Here is a 20,185-nt window from a genome sequence, read left to right on the forward strand (position 1 = left end):
CCCAGATCCCAACCATGAGGCAGAGATAATTAGAAGGATCAGAATGAGGTGGGGTGCATATGGAAGACATTCTTAGATAATGAATAGCAGCCTACCATTGTCGCTGAAGAAGAAAGTGTATGACAGCTGCATCTTACCGGTACTCACCTACGGGTCAGAAACTTGTAGGCTCACTGAGAGGGTTTCACTTAAATTGAGAACGACTCAGCGGGCAATGGAGCGGAAAATGGTAGGTGTAACATTAAGGGACAAGAAGAGAGCGGAGTGGGTCAGTTAGCAAACTGGTGTTAAAGACATATTAGTAGAAATTAAGAAGAAGAAATGGGCGTGGGCAGGGCATGTAATGCGAAGGACCGGGGTAATTGGAGAATAATGGAAGAGGCCTTTGCCCTGCAGTGGGCGTAGATAGGCTGGTGATGATTATGATGATGATGATGACCCAAAACTAAAAGAGCGATTCGAGAGTGCTAATCAGAAGGGACAATAAGAGGAATAGGAAAGCACCTTCCAACAGGTTACCAGATTGTAGCTCTGGTTTGTGCTGTGCCCCCATCGCTAAAGTTGCGTCTCGGTTTCGAAGGTACAGTTCGCTGGGCAGCTTTCCACGAGACAGTATCTTTGGCTGCCCCAACAATGGGCACCTCCGGTACTCGTGGAAGCGTGACGTTTAGCAGTTTTGACTGTGCGAGGTCACACAGGCCAGCATTGGCTGCCGAGTACCCAACTTCAACTTCTACCTTCCCCGCGCATGCACAGCGCATATGCCTTATGCGGTATTTGTCTAGATATTGAGACAATTAACTATTTACTGCTGTCTTGCCGGCGGGTCGATACCACCTCTGGTGCCTGGGCCCTCCGTTGTCTGTTTCTAATTTACTGTCGTTTGGGGCATCGGGGTTAGGTTTCTGTCCCAGCAATGTTTGTCGCACCCTTCACAATTTTATTTTCGAAACAGGTCGTTTACCCGGTTAATAAACTCCTCTCTTACTTTCTCTTTTTAGTACGTGAAGTATCTCTTTTTACTTCAGCATTTTGTAACTATTTTATCGATGATTATCAAAATAGTTAACATTACTTTCACCAGAATATTTTTAGTTCTATTTTCCCTTAGTAATGCATTCGTAACCCTTCCCTTAGTGCATTCGTAACCTTTTTTCATGATGGTACATAATGTGACTTTGCCAATCACTCAGAGTGGCTACGCGTTAATGACTTATTGGTACCAACCAACCAACCAAATTATTAGCTGGGCGTGTGCTATACACCTGTGATAAGACCTAAGGTTTTTATGCAGATTGCAAATATTGCCAAATTGTGGGCCATACGGGGGAATCTCTTGTGGGCCACCCGTGCTTTTATTCCACCGTGTGGGACACACAGGGGGAATTAGGGCACGTGAGTTCCTTCTCAGAAGAGATTTCCGGGCTAAAAGACGGGAGCGCGAATCACAAGGAGGGGGGCTAGGGTAGGATTCAGGTTGGGAAAAGAGGAGTGAAAAGATGGCCCGCTAATTGGTTCAGTTTACTCTGACCATGTCACTGTACCCAATGTACACGGATCTTTAGGTGTGATGTTTTGTGGAGGCGTGGAATCTGCTGGCCGATCACAGGTGTCTTCTTCCCTTGCTTCAGCTGCTATGCCGCACTGAGCGAGTCGGTGTACATATGCACCTCCGTAATGTTAAGGAATGCACTTGCAGCATTGAGCTCCAGTAGCAGTGGGTCTGGAGTGTCGGTAATGTAACAGGGCGAACCTTTAATTTCCGGGCGCGTGTCACCGACGAACGCAGGCAGTCCTCCATCCTACAGAAGAGCTGCGTCTGCATACAATGCGCAGTGACTTTCAGGGACTGTGGTATCGGAGGTTGGCGCTGGCTGGTCCCGGCGACAAAGCTTCGTTGTGTAATTTGTTGTCATTGTTGTGTACCTCCATGGTGTAAGATCGTCTAAGGTAGAAGTAACGGGAGGCATATTACAAAATGTGAATGAAGCTCTGCTGCCAGTGGAATGAAAAAAAACGCTCGAGCTTTCTTGCTTTCTCGCGCTTGTTTACGCGCTCATTATAGTATTGAGCTGTGAGTGTTTCTATAAGATTGGAATCGGGGTAAGACGGGGAAGTACCGTTATGGTGCGCATGGCCTCTCTGTTTATAGTCTCAAGTTGCATAGTAAGTCTGTGTACCATTGCCTGGTAGAGTAGGCACGGCTGGACTACAGTAGGTACAAGTCATCTAGCCACCTCCGTGAGGGCCTCCTCCACTACGAATTGTAATCCGGCGGTTTAAGTGCAAGGTAGTCGAAATGTCTTTGCTTGCTTTTCGGAGCCAATGAATACCAGAACCCGACATGTGGATCACAAATCCGAGCACCCGCAGCTCTTGTTGGGCAGCTAAAACAATTTTAAATCACCAGAAAGGCTGACTTCCTTAATGCCTTGGCAGCCACTTGTACGTAGCAAGGCTTCTCAGCTAAAATGTCTAAACTGGCTGATTCCGCAAATGCTTAAAAAACATCTAGGGCTTGCTGGGGATGACGACACTGCAAATTGGTCCCGCTTTGGGGACCACAGCAAGACATCACCCGCGTAGATGAGAAATCTCACAAAAGGTGTGTCTTGTAGCTTCCATGCCAAGGGTGCAAATGCCATGTCGAATAGTAGAAGTGCTAGTACGGAACCTTGCGGTACCCCACGATGTAAACAGGCGAACAGGTTTCCCACCCACTGGTACTGAAAAGGTCTTCGAGCACAGAAAGGAGCACCCTTGTTTGTTTGGGCCAGCGGAGACTCGGCAGCGAGAACTACTGAAGGCGGGTGCGGGATTGAAGAAGACGAAGAAGACGAATCGGAATAGGCGGGCCCTACCCCACTCTGGTGATTTTCTCGTTCTTCACGAGTTTTAACAAACTCTCATTGCTCCGAGATTTACAAGCAACCATCTGGCACCTAAGCTTCACGTTCGGAGGGCGCTGCGGCGCCCCCCGGCCTCTCCGGTGAGCATCTTGCCAAGTGCACGGCGGTTAGGTTTCGGCCGCCGCGACCGCCTCCGTGCCCAACATCGGGCGAAGATGGAAGCCGGCGCAGCATCAACAGCAGCTACGTCGCTGACAACAATTGATATGTCAACTGCAGTGCCTGCACAAGTCACCTCTCCACTACTTGGAAGTGATCAGATGGACACTATGGCGCAGTCCTCCGAACAGCGGCTAACCTCGGCGCCCCAGGTGATCACTGTGCCGCCTCCTGATCATTGCCCGATGGAAGTAACAGTACAGACACCACGGTCACCGTCAGAGCCTGGGACGTCAACCGCTTCCAAAAGGCTACCAGACCCTCCATCTCAGGATGGCAAAAACATCGCCGTCTCACCGGGGGGGAAACGACCTCGTACCAATCCTCGTCCGCCGGAGTCCATGTCATCCCAGTCATCATACAAGATGATAATCAAGCCCAAGTGCAACTTCGACATGTCCAGGCTCCCTAATCGCATCATTCAGCGTACCTTGGACGCATACCTTCATGTAAGTGAATTCAAGGGATTTGCCCTACACCGCCCCACGAACACCATTTCCGTCTGGGTGCACAGTATGGAAGACGTCAGCCTTCACAATCTCTGCAAACCATTGAGGTCTCTAAAGACCTGACTATACCGGTGCAGGCCTACCTCTCTTCAGGCACAGACCTTCGACGGTACGTTGTTTCTGGCGTGGATGCAGGAGAAGACCCGGCCACCCTTTTACAAGACCTGAAGTGCTCTACGCACCGCGTGGTTGCTGCCCGTTACCTTGGGAAAGGGCGCTCTTGTCTTGTAACACTAAGTGGACCCTCCGATTCACCGCCTCGCTTGTACTACTATGGATGCGTCCTTCACGTTCGCCAGTACCATCCATCTGCAGTGTACTGTTAAAAATGCCTCCGCCCCGGACATATGAAGGCTTCATGCCCATACACTGCTGCAGAAGTGGCGGACGCGACGACATCCCAGTTCACTTGTGGACTTTGCAAGACCAACGATCATCAGTTTACCTCTCCAGTGTGCCCCACCAAGCGGAAGGCAACAGAGCAGATGCGACAACGCCAGACCCTACAACTCGCTACTTCACGTCACCAACAGAATGTCACCACAATTGAAGTATCAAATCGTTACGCAGCACTGTCGACCGACATTACAGAAGAACAATCGTATGAAATTGAGGAACCTGACACACAGTTCAAACCGAGTTACAGTGAAGTCACTCGTACTAAGAGTCGCCCTTCAAGCACCCGTATGGACGCGACCCTGACCGAAGAGACTGAAACACTGGACGCGTTAGATCAACGCCTGGCAACACTGGAGGCCGAAATTCTCAGCGCATCCGGAGAAGACGTGTCATACTGTCTCAGCGACACAACCAGCGCGCCCACCAACTCCACCTGCCCCACATTCGTCTTTCACGACTTCACCTGCCACACCACCGTCCTTCCCGGTGCACACAAGGAAGACGCCGATGACACCACAGCAGCTCCTGATGTTCGTGTCGAAGCAGCTACAGCATTTGGCTTCGGTGCTCGCGGCTCATCTCTCGCGATGACTAGCACCGCAGGGCCTACACACCTGTCTTGTGTTCCCCAGTGGAACTGTAGGGGCTTAACGGGTAAGCTCGGTGAACTGAAATACCGCATGCGCATTGGCCAATTATCTGCATGGGCCCTCCTGCTACAAGAAACAAACTGCGCTCCGCAAATATCGGAGTTCAATGTACATACGTCGCCAAGCATTCGGGACCGCCGGGGTGTACGTCCGGACATCCCCCCAGGCAAAGCAATTGTATACGTACGTTCCCACTTTCCACAAGCCCAGGTCCCTCTTCCCGCGTGGTGCACCGCTTGGCAAGAGGTGGTAGCTGTGCGAGTTCGCCTATCCCACTCAGAGGTGATTCTCGTATCTTATTACGCTCGACCGAGCAGTGGTCATGCCAGTCAAATTCGGTTAGGCTGGCTTTCACATCTCCGCCACAACTTCCCAGGAGTCCCAATTCTGTTGTGTGGAGACTTTAATGCCCCGCATGGATCCTGGGGCTACCCGAGGAACAGCTCTAGAGGTCAGCTGGTTGAAGACACATTTAGGGGGGCGAACTTTCAACTCCTAAATGATGTTCTCAGCCCCACTCGTCGGCAAACACACCCTCGCACCCCGTCTTACTCTCCGGACCTGACTTGGTGGCTTGGGCACGGTGCGCCCTCATGGCACTTGGAGCTCGACTGCTGGGCGAGTGATCACCATCCCATTTATATTAGGCTTGCTGCAGGACCGGCGCCGCGACTTCGTCGACGCTGCCGGGTCATCGATTGGGATGAGTTCAGATCACAGCTCTCCCCCCTCGAACAAGAGACTGATGACCCAATTTCTATCTTACAAAGCGCACTGCACGCATCAACGCACATCTCTTGGGTAGATGAAGGCCGACCTACGCCTGGCCTTCATCTGCTCCGATTGCGGGCCGCCCGCCGTCGCGCGGAACTGACTGCGGCCCGCCAACCGTCATCTGAGAGTGCCAAGATCCACCTTAATCACCTGACAGCCCGAGCGCGAAGACATGAACGACGTCTTTCCAGGGCTCGCTGGATGAATTGGTGTGCTTCACTCGGTCCCTCAACAAACACAGCCTCGATATGGCGCACGTTTCAGGCAATGGAACGAGGCCGCAAGCCGCAGAACTACTTGGACAATGCTTACCTAGCATCGGGTCTCTCCTTGCAAGAATTTGCGGATGAGGCAATGAAGGCTTTTTTCCCCAATTATGACACGCCTCCTCCTTCCTTTGGGGGACCTTCAACCCTTTCCCCTGAGGCAGGCCGACCCCTTACCAAGGAAGAGGCAGCTGGTCTTGTTTCCCCCTTCACCATGGCGGAATTATTGGCAGCTATCGACTCAGCAGGAACACATAAGGCACCGGGCCCCGATGGCATACAGTACGAAGTGTATAAGAACTGCACAGAGAAGTATCTCCAGGTCATACTGACCACTATAAACGAAGCTTGGGCCTCTGGATGCGTACCCACTTTTTGGAAGCACGCAGAAATCATAGGCGTCCCGAAAGCAGGAAAACCACCGGATAGACTCAGCAACCTACGGCCGATTGCTCTGACGTGTACATTATGCAAGCTGGCTGAGCGTATGCTAGCATCAAGGCTCACATGGTGGCTTGAGGGCATGGGTTGGTACCATCCCTCTCAGATCGGCTTTCGGCCCCACATCGGCGCAGAGGATGGCCTTGAAGTGTTCTCTACTTCCGTACTCATAGGAGGACGCTCTTGTCGTATTCGTTCTGTTCTTGCCCTAGATGTGAAGAAAGCGTACGACAATGTGAGCCATCTAGAAATCCTACAGATACTGCGTTGGCTTGGGTGCCCGGCGCCTGTGGTGTTCTTATAGAGTCATTTTTAACACACTGCACATTTTCAATTAGAGTCTCAGGACAGGCGGTTGGCTCCTTTTCAACATGCCGCGGGGTACCACAAGGATCGGTCCTGGCACCCATACTGTTCAACCTTGCCCTTCTCCCGCTCGCTTGGACAGTAGCGGCATTGAACGATCTAAAAGGCCTCATCTATGCGGGTGATATCACGCTCTGGTCGACACTTCCAGACATTGCGGATCAAGAACACGCTCTTCAGAGTACTTTAAATATGGTTGACACTTGGTGCAAACGCGTGGGACTCATGCTATCCCCAGATAAGACAGTGTTACTTATCGTCGCCAATCGAAGGGCTCGACAAAAACTGCAAAACCGACCCATTTTACTAAATCTTGATGGCGAGCCAGTGACGAAAGTTACTTGTCACCGCATCCTTGGCCTGGACGTTGCGGCCTCCGGCTCAGCTACGCCATGGCTCCGGGAAGCTCGCCGCCGCGCCCTTCAACTGCTACATCTAGTTCACCGGATTTCCATGAAATCTGGAGGAGCTCGCACAGAGATGGCTCGGCTTCTCGTACGTGCAATCCTGCAGCCACGTATCACGTACCAGGCTCAGTTTCAGTACATGACAATGGCGGAATGGGATCGTCTAGAGGCCATCAATAGAGAAGCCATGAGGACTATTACCTGCCTTCCTCGCTTAACGCGCATCTCCACACTACAGGAAGAAGCTGGCCTTAACATGATAGATGAGTTGGTTCACCAGCGGCGACAGGCACGATCTCTTAAAGCGCAGGTGTACACATCTGTGGCTGCTTTAAGGTGGTATATGGGCCTCCAAACTAACACGCCGCCGGATCCCTCTCCAGAACCCCCTCCTTGGACCCGAATATTAATTACTGACCGCAAGCCTCTGGGTCGGTCAAGCCGTGTTGCGCCGCAACTCTCATCCAGTGCTGGCCAAGATACGTTTTACGTCGACGCCAGTATTTCAGGAAGCCTTGTTACCACAGCCGTCGTAAACCCAGCCATGCAGTTTTGTCAAACCTGCCATTACTACGCCCCTCAGAGGCCCCCGTCAACACTTGCTGAGCTCAAAGTGATTTTCGACGCCTTGACGACTATAGAGTTGCTGAGGCCAGAGCAATCGCAACCTGTCAACATCTTTACAGATTCAATGCAAGCAGTCCGAGACCTCCGGAAAGTACTTCATCAAGTGCCCATGTCCCAAACCATCCACGTGAAGGCTGCGGCCCTAAGTTTCAGAGTGAAGATTACTTGGGCCCAGAGGACATCGACCCCTGGACAGCAACAGGCGGATGCGGCGACCCGTATACCTCCAACGACGCATCCACTGTCCTTATTTCCAGTTGACGCAATGTCAAAATTGGCCACCGACAAAGAAGACCTTCGGCGCTCCACACGCGCACTTATTCCACCGTGTGGATCAAAACTCCCTGGTGGGCTCACCCGCCGTGAGGAGGTGGCGCTACGAAGGATTCGCGTCGGGGCTGCTCTTACACCAGCTGTCACCCACACCTGGCCCCCGGATCGACGGGCTCTATTTGGCCGGACATGCCCATTTTGCACCACGTCGGCATCGACCGCAGACATTCACCATCTTCTGTGGACTTGCCGTGGCCTCCAACGTTCCCGACAACAAGTACTACATAGTGTGGGACTCAACCCAGGCCGACCTCCCGACTACAGACGCTGGCTCTTTGGGCCGTATCACCGGAGCCTTTTAGAATTTCTTAGTGAAAACTTCCTGTTTACGTACATTTTACGTTTTACGTGTTTACGTTTTATGCTGCAGAGCAAACTTTCGCAATTAAAAAAAAATACGAGGTGGACGTGATCGCCAGACTAGGCGAGCTGAAGGTTTCCGCTTGAGCGACGCCTAGCCGGGCTGCCCCGCTTGCACGATAATTGAGAGGGAGCTTGTCGCTGTTTCGCTCGCGGCCGGCGTGTGAGGTCTGTGTGTTCGTTGTAGTCGGGCAGACCGGCCGTTGTATCGGTGAAAAGCACTTCACATTCCGGCGGCGACAAATAATGAAAGTGAAAGCCAGCGTCCTTCGTCAAAGATACGTTCTCGTGGGTCGGCCATGGTTCGGTGACGTAAAGCTACCCTTGCCAGCCTCAGAGTGCCTAGCGCCACCTGTTTACGCTCTGGACTACACGGGTGCATCGCTCCTACTGTGTGACGTGGTGTCTACAACACAAAAAAATGAAAGGGAAGTGGGTGAGGGAAATGCCAGCTTTCTTTGCGGATTTCTCAGGAAATAACGCAACGTTGGCCGTAGAACTAAAGCTTGGATCACTACGACACATACGTTCTTTCATTTAAGACGAAATTTCATTCATCTTTTAGTTTCACTTTAAAACATGAATCAACGAGAAGGTTAAGGCCCGTAAAATTTGATAACATTGCACTTTGCAGGTCCTATTGCTGCAGCAAGTGGCGAACCAGTCTGATGTGCACCTCCTGACCCACGATTTCCCTACATGGCCTAATTACACCAACTGACGGTACAACACCAAAGTGGGTATTGAAAGATAAGACATCTGCGCTGTGGCGGTACTTTTGTGTCTCTATTTTCTTGGTTCAGAAACATACCCAGCTCAGCATCATTACGGACTTCATAAATCAGAGCTAAGAAGTGAAGTTCAGCCAATTGCGAGTGGTTCAGCCACTTGCGAGTGGCCGTAGTGCTATATCGTTATTTTTATGGCGAGCCTCCCCTAACCAAAAAACCTTCTGCAATAGCGTTATTCACTCGTGACTACTCTTCTCAGGTCAACTTCGTGCTCTCCACAGTAGCAGCCATTCTACCGAAAGAAGGATGAGTCACCTCCGTAAGTCTCATTCATCGAGATGTCAAAAGTCACATGTACTCTTGCAATGGTCTCTGAAATTTCATTTGAAACTCTAGACTGTGTGTTTTGTTGCGAAAACTGGAAACGCTCCACAACACAGGATCACACATGTACAGGTGCCGTCATAAGTAATTGGAGCATGCGAGGAGAGTCCGAAGCGTATCGAAGCGCCGTGTAGCTGCACCGGCGGTAAACGAAAGGACGAGAACACTCATGCGCTCCTGCCCACGGCGATAGCCCATCTATAGCTGTCAAATTACTTCTTTTAACCTCGATTCGAGCATTGTTCGCAGCATACTGGTCTCGGTGATGTCACTGATAGCGTGCACACCTAAATATTTGTGAAAGTAAAACTCACTGCACATTATTGTGACAGCGCGCCGCTTCTCTGGCAGCTCGCATTTGCTGGAAGTGTGCCAGCGAAGCTTCTAGATGGGTCTCTGCTATCAGCGTCATCGTCGCGACCAGTATGCTGCGAACTATGGTTCGAGCTAGGTTAAAAGAAGTGGTTTGAGAGCTATAGACGGGCTATCGCCATGGGCTGGCGCGCATGCATGCTCTCGTCCTTTCATTTACCGCAGATGCAGCTACGCGGCACTCCGATACGCTTCGGCCACAGCTCCCGAGCTCCAAATATATATGAAGGCACTTGTACATTCTTCATAGCTCATTCTTCATAGATAAGCACTGGAACAGTAAATATGCTTTCTGTCTGCATATTCATATTCACAGTTCGATATTTAACTACAGCGATTGTAAGGACACTGCCTGAATGCTCCTAATCACTTTGCTCACAAACCATTGTTCACAAGCTTCTTATCATCCATCACTCGTTTTCGATGCTTGTTTGGGTTTTTTTTTATGGATACTCAGCTTTATGCTGTACGCCTGAATATTCTGGCGCATGCGCTCGGCCTCTTGAGCGATAACTACTAGGTCCTGGCTGAGTTTTTTTCGTTTACGACACAAAATTTACCGACCAACCAGAGGCTAACGCCGTCGCTGTACAATCTGCACTGGTTAGGTCAGCAGCAAGGGTGTTTATTTTCTTTTCTGCTATTCCTAAATGCTCTGTGGAGTTTGCGACATCTGTATATATTTGTATTATTTTATTCCAAACAACCTAGTTGATAGTCAGCTCTTGCATGTGTCCTCCCCTTTCGTGTTCTTCATACAGTTCTTGCGATGTTATTCATCATAAAACGCTTAATCGTACTCTCCAACTCTCGGTCTCCGGACCCACAGCGTGTACGCCGGAAAAGCTTCAGAATGTTGTGTTGATTTGCTTCCTGGGACATTTAAAAATTGAGATAGTAGGGACGAGAGCCCACTTCGAAGCCGCGCTATAATCCGTGCGAAGCGTAAGACTGAAAACAATTCCTAGTACACTTTTAGGTAAAAAGGACTGGAATGGGGATTAAAATACAGCCGTTAGTCTTCGCAGGCAGCCGTTCATCTTCAAGAGGAGTAGTTGTGGCAGAGTCTGTACGGTGTGAACAAATACGGACTATATGTTCGTCCCTGCGGATTTAAAAGGAGTAACGGGAAGACTAAACGCATGCATTTAGTCTCTTTGCTGCGTCGTTAATCCGGTGTAATGGCGTCGTCGTTGCCATTTCGCGCATATGTCTGTGGATAGTTTTAAATTTCTAGAACACAAGTCATTGCATAAGTGGTTCCTTTGCATGGTGCCACGGCAAAGAAAATTGATGTTAATTGTAAGAAAAGCGCCTAGGGTTAATCGAGCGGCGGGTGATTTCAAGGAGTAGCATAGCGCGATTGACAAACGCTTCTCGGTGGGGTGATGTTGATACGCTGTGTTGCATACGATTCGCGCGAGGTAATAACGGCCATTGAAAGATTTCAAGCGCGTCAAAAATGACACAAATATTAGTGACAACAGCAAACGTAGACACCCAAGCGTACTGAATAAGTGTATGTTTAACAGGCAAAAAAAAAACGCTCTAGTTGCTGATGACAACAACTGCAAATTGAAAATTCTCGCTACAGCTAAGCGTCTTGAAGTTATCTTTCATACTCAGTAGATACTTGCCTTGGGCCCCAAAGCTATGACAATGCTGAAACTGCTGTAAAAGCCTGTGGAATTTTCCAGTCCCGGTAGTCTAGCAACGCAAACTTGAAGAATTCAGGCTAACCAGCAGCGAATATGGTTTCACCGATGCAGGAAAATATTGTCTGCTTCCCTATTCCGACGCTCACACAGGCGACCGCTTTCATATACGACACCTAGTGAAATTAACATAAGTATCGAACACTATGAATACACTTAGTTTGCGCTAATTTGTGCGGAAACAAATGAGTCGTCTGATCACCCAGCCACGTGTCTCAACTAGGCGACGAGTTGGTTGTTCTTTGCGAGAAAAAAAACTATGGCTGTGAGGCTGTACTTACAATCGAACTGAGCAATAGTCCCTAACGTCGGCAAAGCGCTAAGCGCAAAGCGCCAATCGAGGTCGCGTTCGCTTGCACCGATAAAAATTTGAACACCAGCTGCAATGAATCTGTCACGTTGCGTACAGCCACCGCCTCCAAAACACTACACGCCGTACACTTCAATATTGTCGACCGCACCTTCCTTCCTGTGGCGTCGTCTAGTGGATGCGGGTTGTATTCCTTGTGTATAGCTACGGGGCTTAGTGGTTCGATAACTCCGTCCTAGTGCCGGGTATTTTATTCCTGCCACTCTCTTTCAGCAGTTTGTCCTTGGAGAGTATTGGAACGGACCAAACGGTTGGCGGACTAACCATTCGTCTCCTCACATTTAGTCCCCAAAGGGAGTAATGATTGTCGCAAGGGCCGTTAGTCACCCAGAGGACGAACTTTTAGTCCCTTTTGCCCAAAAGTGTAGTAGTTGGGGATGATGAAAGCAACAGTTCATTTGTCTCCGTAGCTCTTAAATCGCCACAGCGTACGCCAGTCTCACCCACTCTCACCCACTAAATTGTGTCGGCTAAAAATAGGCTCAAATACGTTTCCAACAAGCCGAAAGAGCAACGAAGGAACGAAAGACCCTAAGCCATCGTCTAAAAATTTCTCGGGACAGTTTAAATTCTACAGCTGCGTTTGCGTAAAGCATCAATTCCACCGCAGCGTCTAGTTAGATTCAACACAGGCGGTTTATCGTCGCGTGGACACCCCAGGCGTCGTTTGTAATTACACAGCCACCGTACTACTTCGTAAACAGATATGCGAACTGGCTGCAAGCACACCCCTTCCGGAGGCTTTCGTTTATCGTTCTGTCGGCACGTAATGAGCGGAGGTCAGCGAACATCCAATGTTGTAAGAGGTTTACTTGAAACAAACGGATATGCAGCTGCCACAATAGGAAGCCGCGGCATCCTGCCATGGCCCTTTTCTTCCAATTATATGTCTGCGATTGGTTGTTTTGTACGGCCAACGTTTTATCGCCACCGTAGCTACTTCCGGTTCGTGCAAGAAAGTGCTTGAAAAACATCATCACATCCCGGGCAGCAGGCAGTTATAAAGCATCGAGTTCGCGAGTTTCTTTGCATTGTCCTGAACTGCTTGTAAACCAAGCATCGACGTTTCTGGGGCGAAGATTGACTTGCACTAGGAGGCTCTGGTGCGGTAAGTGTTTTTTGTCCTGGTATGCAGACCGTTTAGATGTGTATGCAGTTCCAGTTTTATGGATAGTTAGGGGCGCGTAAAACGCGTAGCAAAGGTATTTATAGGAGCTCACAAATTAAGAGACAGCTGCTTGCAGACGACAAATATTTACGTCCTCCCGTAGTGGTATCAGAAAGCCTAACCAGACACTCAGGTTGGACCCAGGCCTTGCCAGCGATTGCAGGTTCTTCAATAAATCGTTTAAATACTGAAAGGTTGCAGTGACATGGCCAGCGAAATAAATAATCACAGCCCCTTTCGTATATGATAAAGATAGTTGAAACTGCGCGACATTAAGCAACGCCGCCTGTATTAACATTGCCTGACGCGTCGCGCGCTTTTCAATGGGAAGGGTAGGGACGCTTAGTTCAGGCACTGATCCGCTATGTGGCGCTTGCCGGCGGACATCTCGCCTTACGTCATTGCTCGCGAGTCGCGAACGCTGCACCCACGTCTACGACGTGTGTCTGTCAGCTGGCCTGTTGGGCTTCAAGGGCCGTTTCGCTTACAGCTTAGCCGCGACGGGACGCTAGTTCTGTGGCGCACTGGGGATCTCGTTCAAAGTGTCGCTCGCTTCATACTTGCTGCATCTTTCCAAAGATAAAGACGGAGGCGAACTGAAATAGTGTAAGAACATACTGATTGTCGGGTAGACGTATAGCTAACAGAAAAACGATATTTTCTGCTGGGGCAGCCATTATTTTACGGATATTTTTCTTTCTGGAGTATTTGCAGAAGAAAAACTTGCGTGCACGTTTTTTGTTGAGGCGCTCACTTCTACGCTTACTTTCCAATAATATCACGTGCTTGTAAACTTCAGAAAATTATAGGAAACAAAAGGATAAGCAGCTGGAATCCCGCCACGTTGTCCGGGCGCTTTACAGTACGGTCCTCAATTTCAGAAGTGCGTACCGATGCGGAGTGCGAACAGCGGGGTCAAAACAATACCTAAATGCGGAGGGGATAGAGGTGGGATGCCCCACTCAGAAAATTTCAGGGACTGTGATCCGAGTAGATAAGCGCGCAAAGCCGGCATGAGCCTGCGGCATCGCAAGGGATTGCGCTTCGTGACAAAGGCAGTTTTATCAGTGACAGACCAAGACAGACAGGCATGGTGAAAAACAAGAAGGCGTAGGAGCGCCGCCTCGGGAACGCTAGACAAACGTTCCACTATTTTGCATAATTTCCGAGAAGCGGCGCTGGCTGGCGGACACGAAAGCACGCTGGAAGGCTACGGAGCGGGGAAGGGTAGGAGAGAGCAACAGGAGAGTGGCTCTTTGGCCATTTTTTGCTCACGCGTTAGGCAATGTTTATACAGGCGGCGTTGCATTAAGTAACTGGGCATTGCGACTAATTTGTTTTAGTTCGATTTGTTTCGATGTCCGAGTAGATTGGAGAAAATCCAAACTGCTTCCAGCGTGTAAGGTTCGCTCAATAGGATAGGCGTCGGCATTATCACAGTGAAAACCAAGGTTCGATTCCGACGATGGGAAGGGCTTTTCCCTTCTTTCATCCCCATTCTGATCATCGGCATGTGCTCTCCCTTTTCGTAAAGTTGGATTTGTTGGATTTTCTGCAGTGTGTTTTGGAACTAACCCACCTTCAGAGATGCCAAGAAAGCTTCGATGTAAAAACAGTGCATGTAAGGCAGGTAGGCTAACCGAGGAAGCGTCCGGTTGCCTACCCTAGATTCGGCGGCGTGTCTGCTTATACCAAATATAATCGGACGGACAAATGAAAGTCAGAAGGTAGCTGCTTTTAATTCTCGCATGTAGCATGAAATTTAAAAAAAAATTATTTTATTTTTGCCTTGACTTGCGAATATTCTTATTTATCTTGACTTGCGAATATAAGGAATCAGCAGCGTATCCTAGGGCGAGGTGATGAAAATGGCATAAAGGAATTTACGTCAGTGGAAGTGACCATTTCACGGATACGATGGCAAGTAATATTATCAAAACTTTCTACGGCGCCTTAAACCAAATAATAATAGGATTGAATGTTCCCATCATAAAAGCTAATTGGGAGTGAGGTTGGAACTGAATGCCAGGGTGGGAGCCTATTTATAATAACTGATTTAAAACACACAAAAGGTAAAGAATAATGAAAGTAATGAGACCACGCGTTTGACAGCTGCCATTTGATGGCTTCTCAATTAATATATAATAACGATTACTGTGCTGTTACCGTAATGTTTATTCATATAACGTTTCATAACTAGCCGCACTAAATATCTTGATCCTGATGCCTGCAAATCCTCTTTCAGAAGAAGACGTATCGGGATATTCTGTACATCGGTCTTTTTGCCTGTATTGTTCGTTATTTTCATCACTAGACGAACCGCTCACAGCAGCTGTAATGTCCATTTGATTGCAGATCGCTGTCCATTATTTTCGTGATCTATAGTTATCACATTACCACCCTTCGTTAAAACATGCTCACTCTTTTTAACGGGAACGCAAAGTTCCTAATAGAATTGAACACTAAAAAACAGAGTTACGTTGGTGTTGCCAAAACCAAGTGCTGAGATTAGTAAGTGTTCGCGCGTACTAATATCTTCGCAGTATTATTGCAACCGGCGTGTTAATTTAAAACATTATTGTCCATACCATCAGCAACTGTAGCGACTTGCTGGCGTGCATACGCGGTAAGTTTTGAGAACCCCATCTTCTTTAAAATTGTCATCTTGTAAATGAATACGACGTCAAAAACTGCAATTCGGAACAGGTGTGAAGCTCTGGATTACTCCGCAAACTTGCCTAATATAACTCCATCCCCTGTACTCTTGTGAACGTTTGCCGTACTACGTGATAAGCTGTTGGGGAGGATAACCTTTGGCAATGGGCTATTTGACATCATGGACAGTTCTCTAGATTACTCCTGCTTCTTAAATTATCCCACCACTTTATCATGTGAGAGATTGCTCTCTCCCTCTTACCGAATCATTGTATTTCCCGTTGTAATGGTAAGCATCACATGTTCTCCCCTGATTTCATTGCGCGAAATATTCCGCTCAGTGATTCCTGCCTTGCCTAAGCAGGTAATTGTTCGAATTTCCAGTGAAATAATCGCTCTCTGTGAAAATTCATTGTACTGTCCAACTAGAGTCACAAGTAAAAATATAAGTACCGGAGAAACAATCCTTAATATTCATCTTAGGCGCACAAAAAACACATGGACACAGAATACAAGGACAAGCGTTTCTTCAAAAAATATCCTGTTGTCTACCCTAAATTTTACCAGCTGCTCCATTCGTTATCATTGTACGAATTGTATTTCATTGTTTTTTTTTCAGTTTGTGTGAACTAATAACTGCACCCTAGATGATGTAGGTGAAAAGCAAAAACGCCCATATGTACGTGACTTCGGCGCACGTTAAAGATCCCCAGTTGGTAAAAATCAACCCTTAGCACGCGGATTAATTTTCTAAAGGTAACCGCACGCCTCATCGCCTTTGTTGTGTCGGCGTGTTAAATTCTAAAATCGACCAGACTTACTTAATATACCCAGCAATGAACTGCACCCTGGGATGCGTGATGAACAGCTATAATTATCGGTTCACGCATTGCATTCTTGCAACATCAAATTGCTGTTTTTTTTTTTTTTTTTTTCATTTATTTGTGCCAGGAAGAAGATGGCTGTGACTACCGCCCTCATCGCTGTTGCGTGCTTGGCATTGTGCGCCACAGCCAACCCTCTTGATTTTGGTGAGCAAAAGACACAGCTGCATTTGTAGAAACCTGTCCGTGAAAAGACATGCATATCAATGCGTATCTGAACTTTTTCTAAACTACCAAAAACACCCATTCTTTCCAGAAGATAATCTCAGTTTCTTCTTGTAATCGCATAAACTTGGTTTCGGGCGGGACTCGGTGAAGGAAATGGTAGTTTTGAACAAATTTCAGCTAAAACACTGACAACACCCAACCATTGGTATCTCGGCATTACGATTTTCTACGTTTAAACAACGTATTAACAGAATAGAATAAAAAACCATCTGTGGCATAACAACTGTGACACCTTTGTTCGTATAAAAAGGTATAAACAAACGCAACAAAAATACTTACGGTATAAGCGGCAGCACAATTTTCTGCATATAGGGTATCTGCATTTCGAGTTTTTTTTTAGGTGTCTCGTGTCCACAGTTTTCATTTCTTATTACTCTGAAACGGGCTGGAGTGCTTGAGCTAAAAGCGTAAACAAAAATAAAGGTGTGTCTTTTGTGCATATTTTGGCACCTTCGCGTGGGATACCTTCCTAATGGCGTGTATCTTTTTTAATGATGATGATGATGATGAAGTTGAGATTTAATGAAAACATGCCACAAAATGACTGCGAAGAATTCCAAGCTGTAGTGCCAAAATTGCGCACTTTATTGAGCGGTTTTCCAAAGCACGACATATCACTCGTGTCGATTCCCATATTAGATGTTGTATTTGAGAGCGCAAAAGTTTTCGACGCGAATTTTCATCACTCCGTTTACGAATATTAGCGGCGGTTTTCACAGACACCTGCTTTATACCACCCCCAAAGCAGCTTTTTAAGCTCGCACGTTTTTCGGGTGCCACACAGTATGAATTTATTTGCAGAGCTTGGAGAAAACACCTGCGACTTCTCGAACCTGAACGTGGAGGCTTCCGTCAACCAACTGCTGCCACGGCTACCCAAAGACCGGGAGATAACCAGAACTGTGTTCCCCGGTGATAACGGATTCTTCGAGACCGGTCGAATGCAAGCTACTGGCCTTGACACACTAAAACGCTACGGCCCGTTGCAAAGATTCTGCGTGAACGGCACTCGACTCATCCAGTTCGACGTCGTCAGCGACGGTGGCGCTCGTCTCGTTGTGCCATGGAAGAGCTGCTCCGGCAAGGAAGGCACCATAACCCTGGTCGCCGGATATTCACGCTTCACAGTTCAGCTGAAGATTGACGCTGCCGGAACTGATGACATTTTGCAATTCATGGGGCCAAACCTGATTGTGGCCGTGGAAGATCTTGACCTCATTTTTGAAGGAGCCGGACCGGGCGTCAGGACCGCGGTTGGAATAATTGCCAAGTTCCTCGATCCCGTCTTGCGGGAGGTCTGGAAGTCTCAGTTTTTTAGGGAGTTCAATGCTTCTCTGCAGAACATTTTTCCTGTCGGAATCAATCCAGTTTTCCGTCGCTAAATAAAGTGTTCGAGCATGTGGTCGTGTTTCTTTATTGGAAAAGAGGGTGCAGTTGATTTGACTTTCCTGGCTCCTAGTCTTTGTTGGAGGTTGAGACAACCTCTTGAAGTGCTTTTGTCGCTCAAAACAATACCTAAAGTGGGTATTAACTCTCAAGTGCCGGAAAAGGAAATAATCAAAAATATTATATAAAAAAGTGGGCATGCGGGAGTGGCCTATTTCCGCGAAGGTTGTCATACTGGTTTGAATATAGGGGAACAAGTGTCCTACCATGTCTTACGAAATAGTCCCTCATGAAACGTCGCCGCGTTGAAATGTTACCCCTTGAGGTAAAATAAACAGCCATTCTACGGTTTTGTCAGACACGCAACTGTTCGCACAAAAGCTTTTATGATGAACCCCCGAAAATTTCGTAAGGATCACATGCAAGTTTCGGTTTGTTCAAACGCCGTGTTCACCCTTTTAAAAAAGTTGACCAAGTGAGCTGGATATTATGTGAAATTACTGAAACGGGGCACGTTCCCAGTAATATCGTTACCAAATTTTTGTGAAGGCACAATGACTGGTTTTTAGAAGGGCGGGCGCCCACTCAAGCCACCGCCAATAAACGGTGCTCTGGCATCGTTAGGCGCGCCTCATTTTTTTGGTAATGTCACTTTAGTACTACGGGCAGTTAGACACTGATACCTTTTTTTTGATTCCCGCCTTGGAAGCGCTGGCGAGGTATAGGCAAAAGTTAAAGATTTTGCTGACGCCAAGGAAATATTTTTGATGCTTGAAGTGAAAAACAAAAACGCCGGTGTGCCGAACTGCAGGCCATTTTGGAGATTCCTGGGTTGCCCAAATCAACCTGGAATCTTGCACTACAGCCCGCCTCACAGCTCCTGCGTGCTTTCGGTAGGTTAAATGAGAGAAAAACAGAATATAAAGGTTTTTATTTATTATCAACTCGTCAGAGGAGTACATAAAACGAGCAGCAGGCCGATATCACAACCTAGCTCAGGCCAAATACAAACAAAAAATACTGCAGCTAATATTGTTCAGAACAGTCAAAAGATGTTGTATTCTTACTGTAAAAAATACCCAAGCAGTATTTTTTTCGTGAATACCAATTTATAAGCACTTTTTATTTCTAAAGGCAACCTACTACCAACTTTTGTTTCTGAATATTAACATTGACAGTGCTAGCACTTCTAGAGTTCTGGGTAGGTAACACCAAAAAACGCGTTGAAAAATAATGACATCTAAAACAATTTTTTTACCACGGCAGAAAAACTCCATGTCGTGGACAAGCAGCAATTATCTTTTTTTAGCTTAATGGGTTACAGTAACGTCGTGCGAGGCCAGAATAGAGTAGATGTATCCTGAAGGGCCAGTTCTTGCAAAGTAAACGAAGTTTCATTGTGCCGTTGTGGTTCGTTTAAATCGGGAAAGAGCAAGCAAGATTCATAATTACCAAAATAATCGTGCCTCGAAGAAAAAGATTTCAGTTTCAAGCTGTGCAACAAGAAGTACGGAGAGAGAGAGAGAGAGAGAGAGAGAGAGAGAAAGAGAGAGAGAGAGAGAGAGAGAGAGAGAGAGAGAGAGAGAGAGATAGAGAGAGAGAGAGAGAGAGAGAGAGAGAGAGATCATTTTATTTTCCAAACAAGTTGGCTAGGAACGCGTGGTGGCCGGCTGGCGGTGACGGTGGCGGCTTGGTCAACCGTAAGCAGCTGCATCCCCGGTTGCGAGCTGCCCTTCTCAACCTTGGTAAAACAAGTTCAATAGAATGAACGTTCTGCGTCCTTTGCGATTATTACATTGCGTGCTATGGAATTCTCTGCTTAAATATTGTTACGTCCACGAGTTGTTTATTTAAAGAAGGGTGTTGGCTCTGAATAAGCGGAAAAAGCTGGAGCGCCGATTTTCAGACCGCGGAGAGGTCCCAACTTTTTGCTTCTCTTCCTCGAACAGGTCTGTTCATCTTCTTGAGATTATTCAAGAGGGTTGGAGTTGTCAGATAAGTGGAGCCACATTTCACTGGCGTGACACTCACCCGTTCGCAGACGGAGTCTTCTGGGTGAGTAACTGTACAGTACGGGATTTATAGCATTTCA

The 20,185-nt window shown here is 47.8% G+C and overlaps 1 protein-coding gene across 1 annotated transcript; it reads left to right on the top strand.

The window, feature by feature from the left end:
- The first annotated feature begins 12,746 nt into the window (after positions 1-12,746).
- Positions 12,747-18,109, top strand: LOC144138841 (uncharacterized). The gene is made up of 3 exons (XM_077671330.1): positions 12,747-12,880; positions 16,547-16,626; positions 17,509-18,109. Exons 2-3 carry the CDS (start codon positions 16,554-16,556, stop codon positions 18,087-18,089), a joined length of 654 nt encoding a protein of 217 aa, XP_077527456.1. The 5' UTR covers positions 12,747-12,880; positions 16,547-16,553; the 3' UTR covers positions 18,090-18,109.
- Positions 18,110-20,185: the final 2,076 nt, after the last annotated feature.

This window comes from Haemaphysalis longicornis, unplaced genomic scaffold (genome assembly GCF_048455015.1).
Source record: "Haemaphysalis longicornis isolate Haplotype H1 unplaced genomic scaffold, Haemaphysalis longicornis Haplotype H1 scaffold_5, whole genome shotgun sequence".
NCBI lineage: Eukaryota > Metazoa > Arthropoda > Arachnida > Ixodida > Ixodidae > Haemaphysalis > Haemaphysalis longicornis.

Excerpts from the sequence above, each read along its gene's own strand:
- LOC144138841 (XM_077671330.1), top strand. The coding sequence starts at position 16,554 with ATGGCTGTGACTACCGCCCTCATCGCTGTTGCGTGCTTGGCATTGTGC. Across the intron at positions 16,627-17,508 it reads AGCCAACCCTCTTGATTTTG|AGCTTGGAGAAAACACCTGC; the intron begins GTGAGCAAAAGA and ends ATTTATTTGCAG.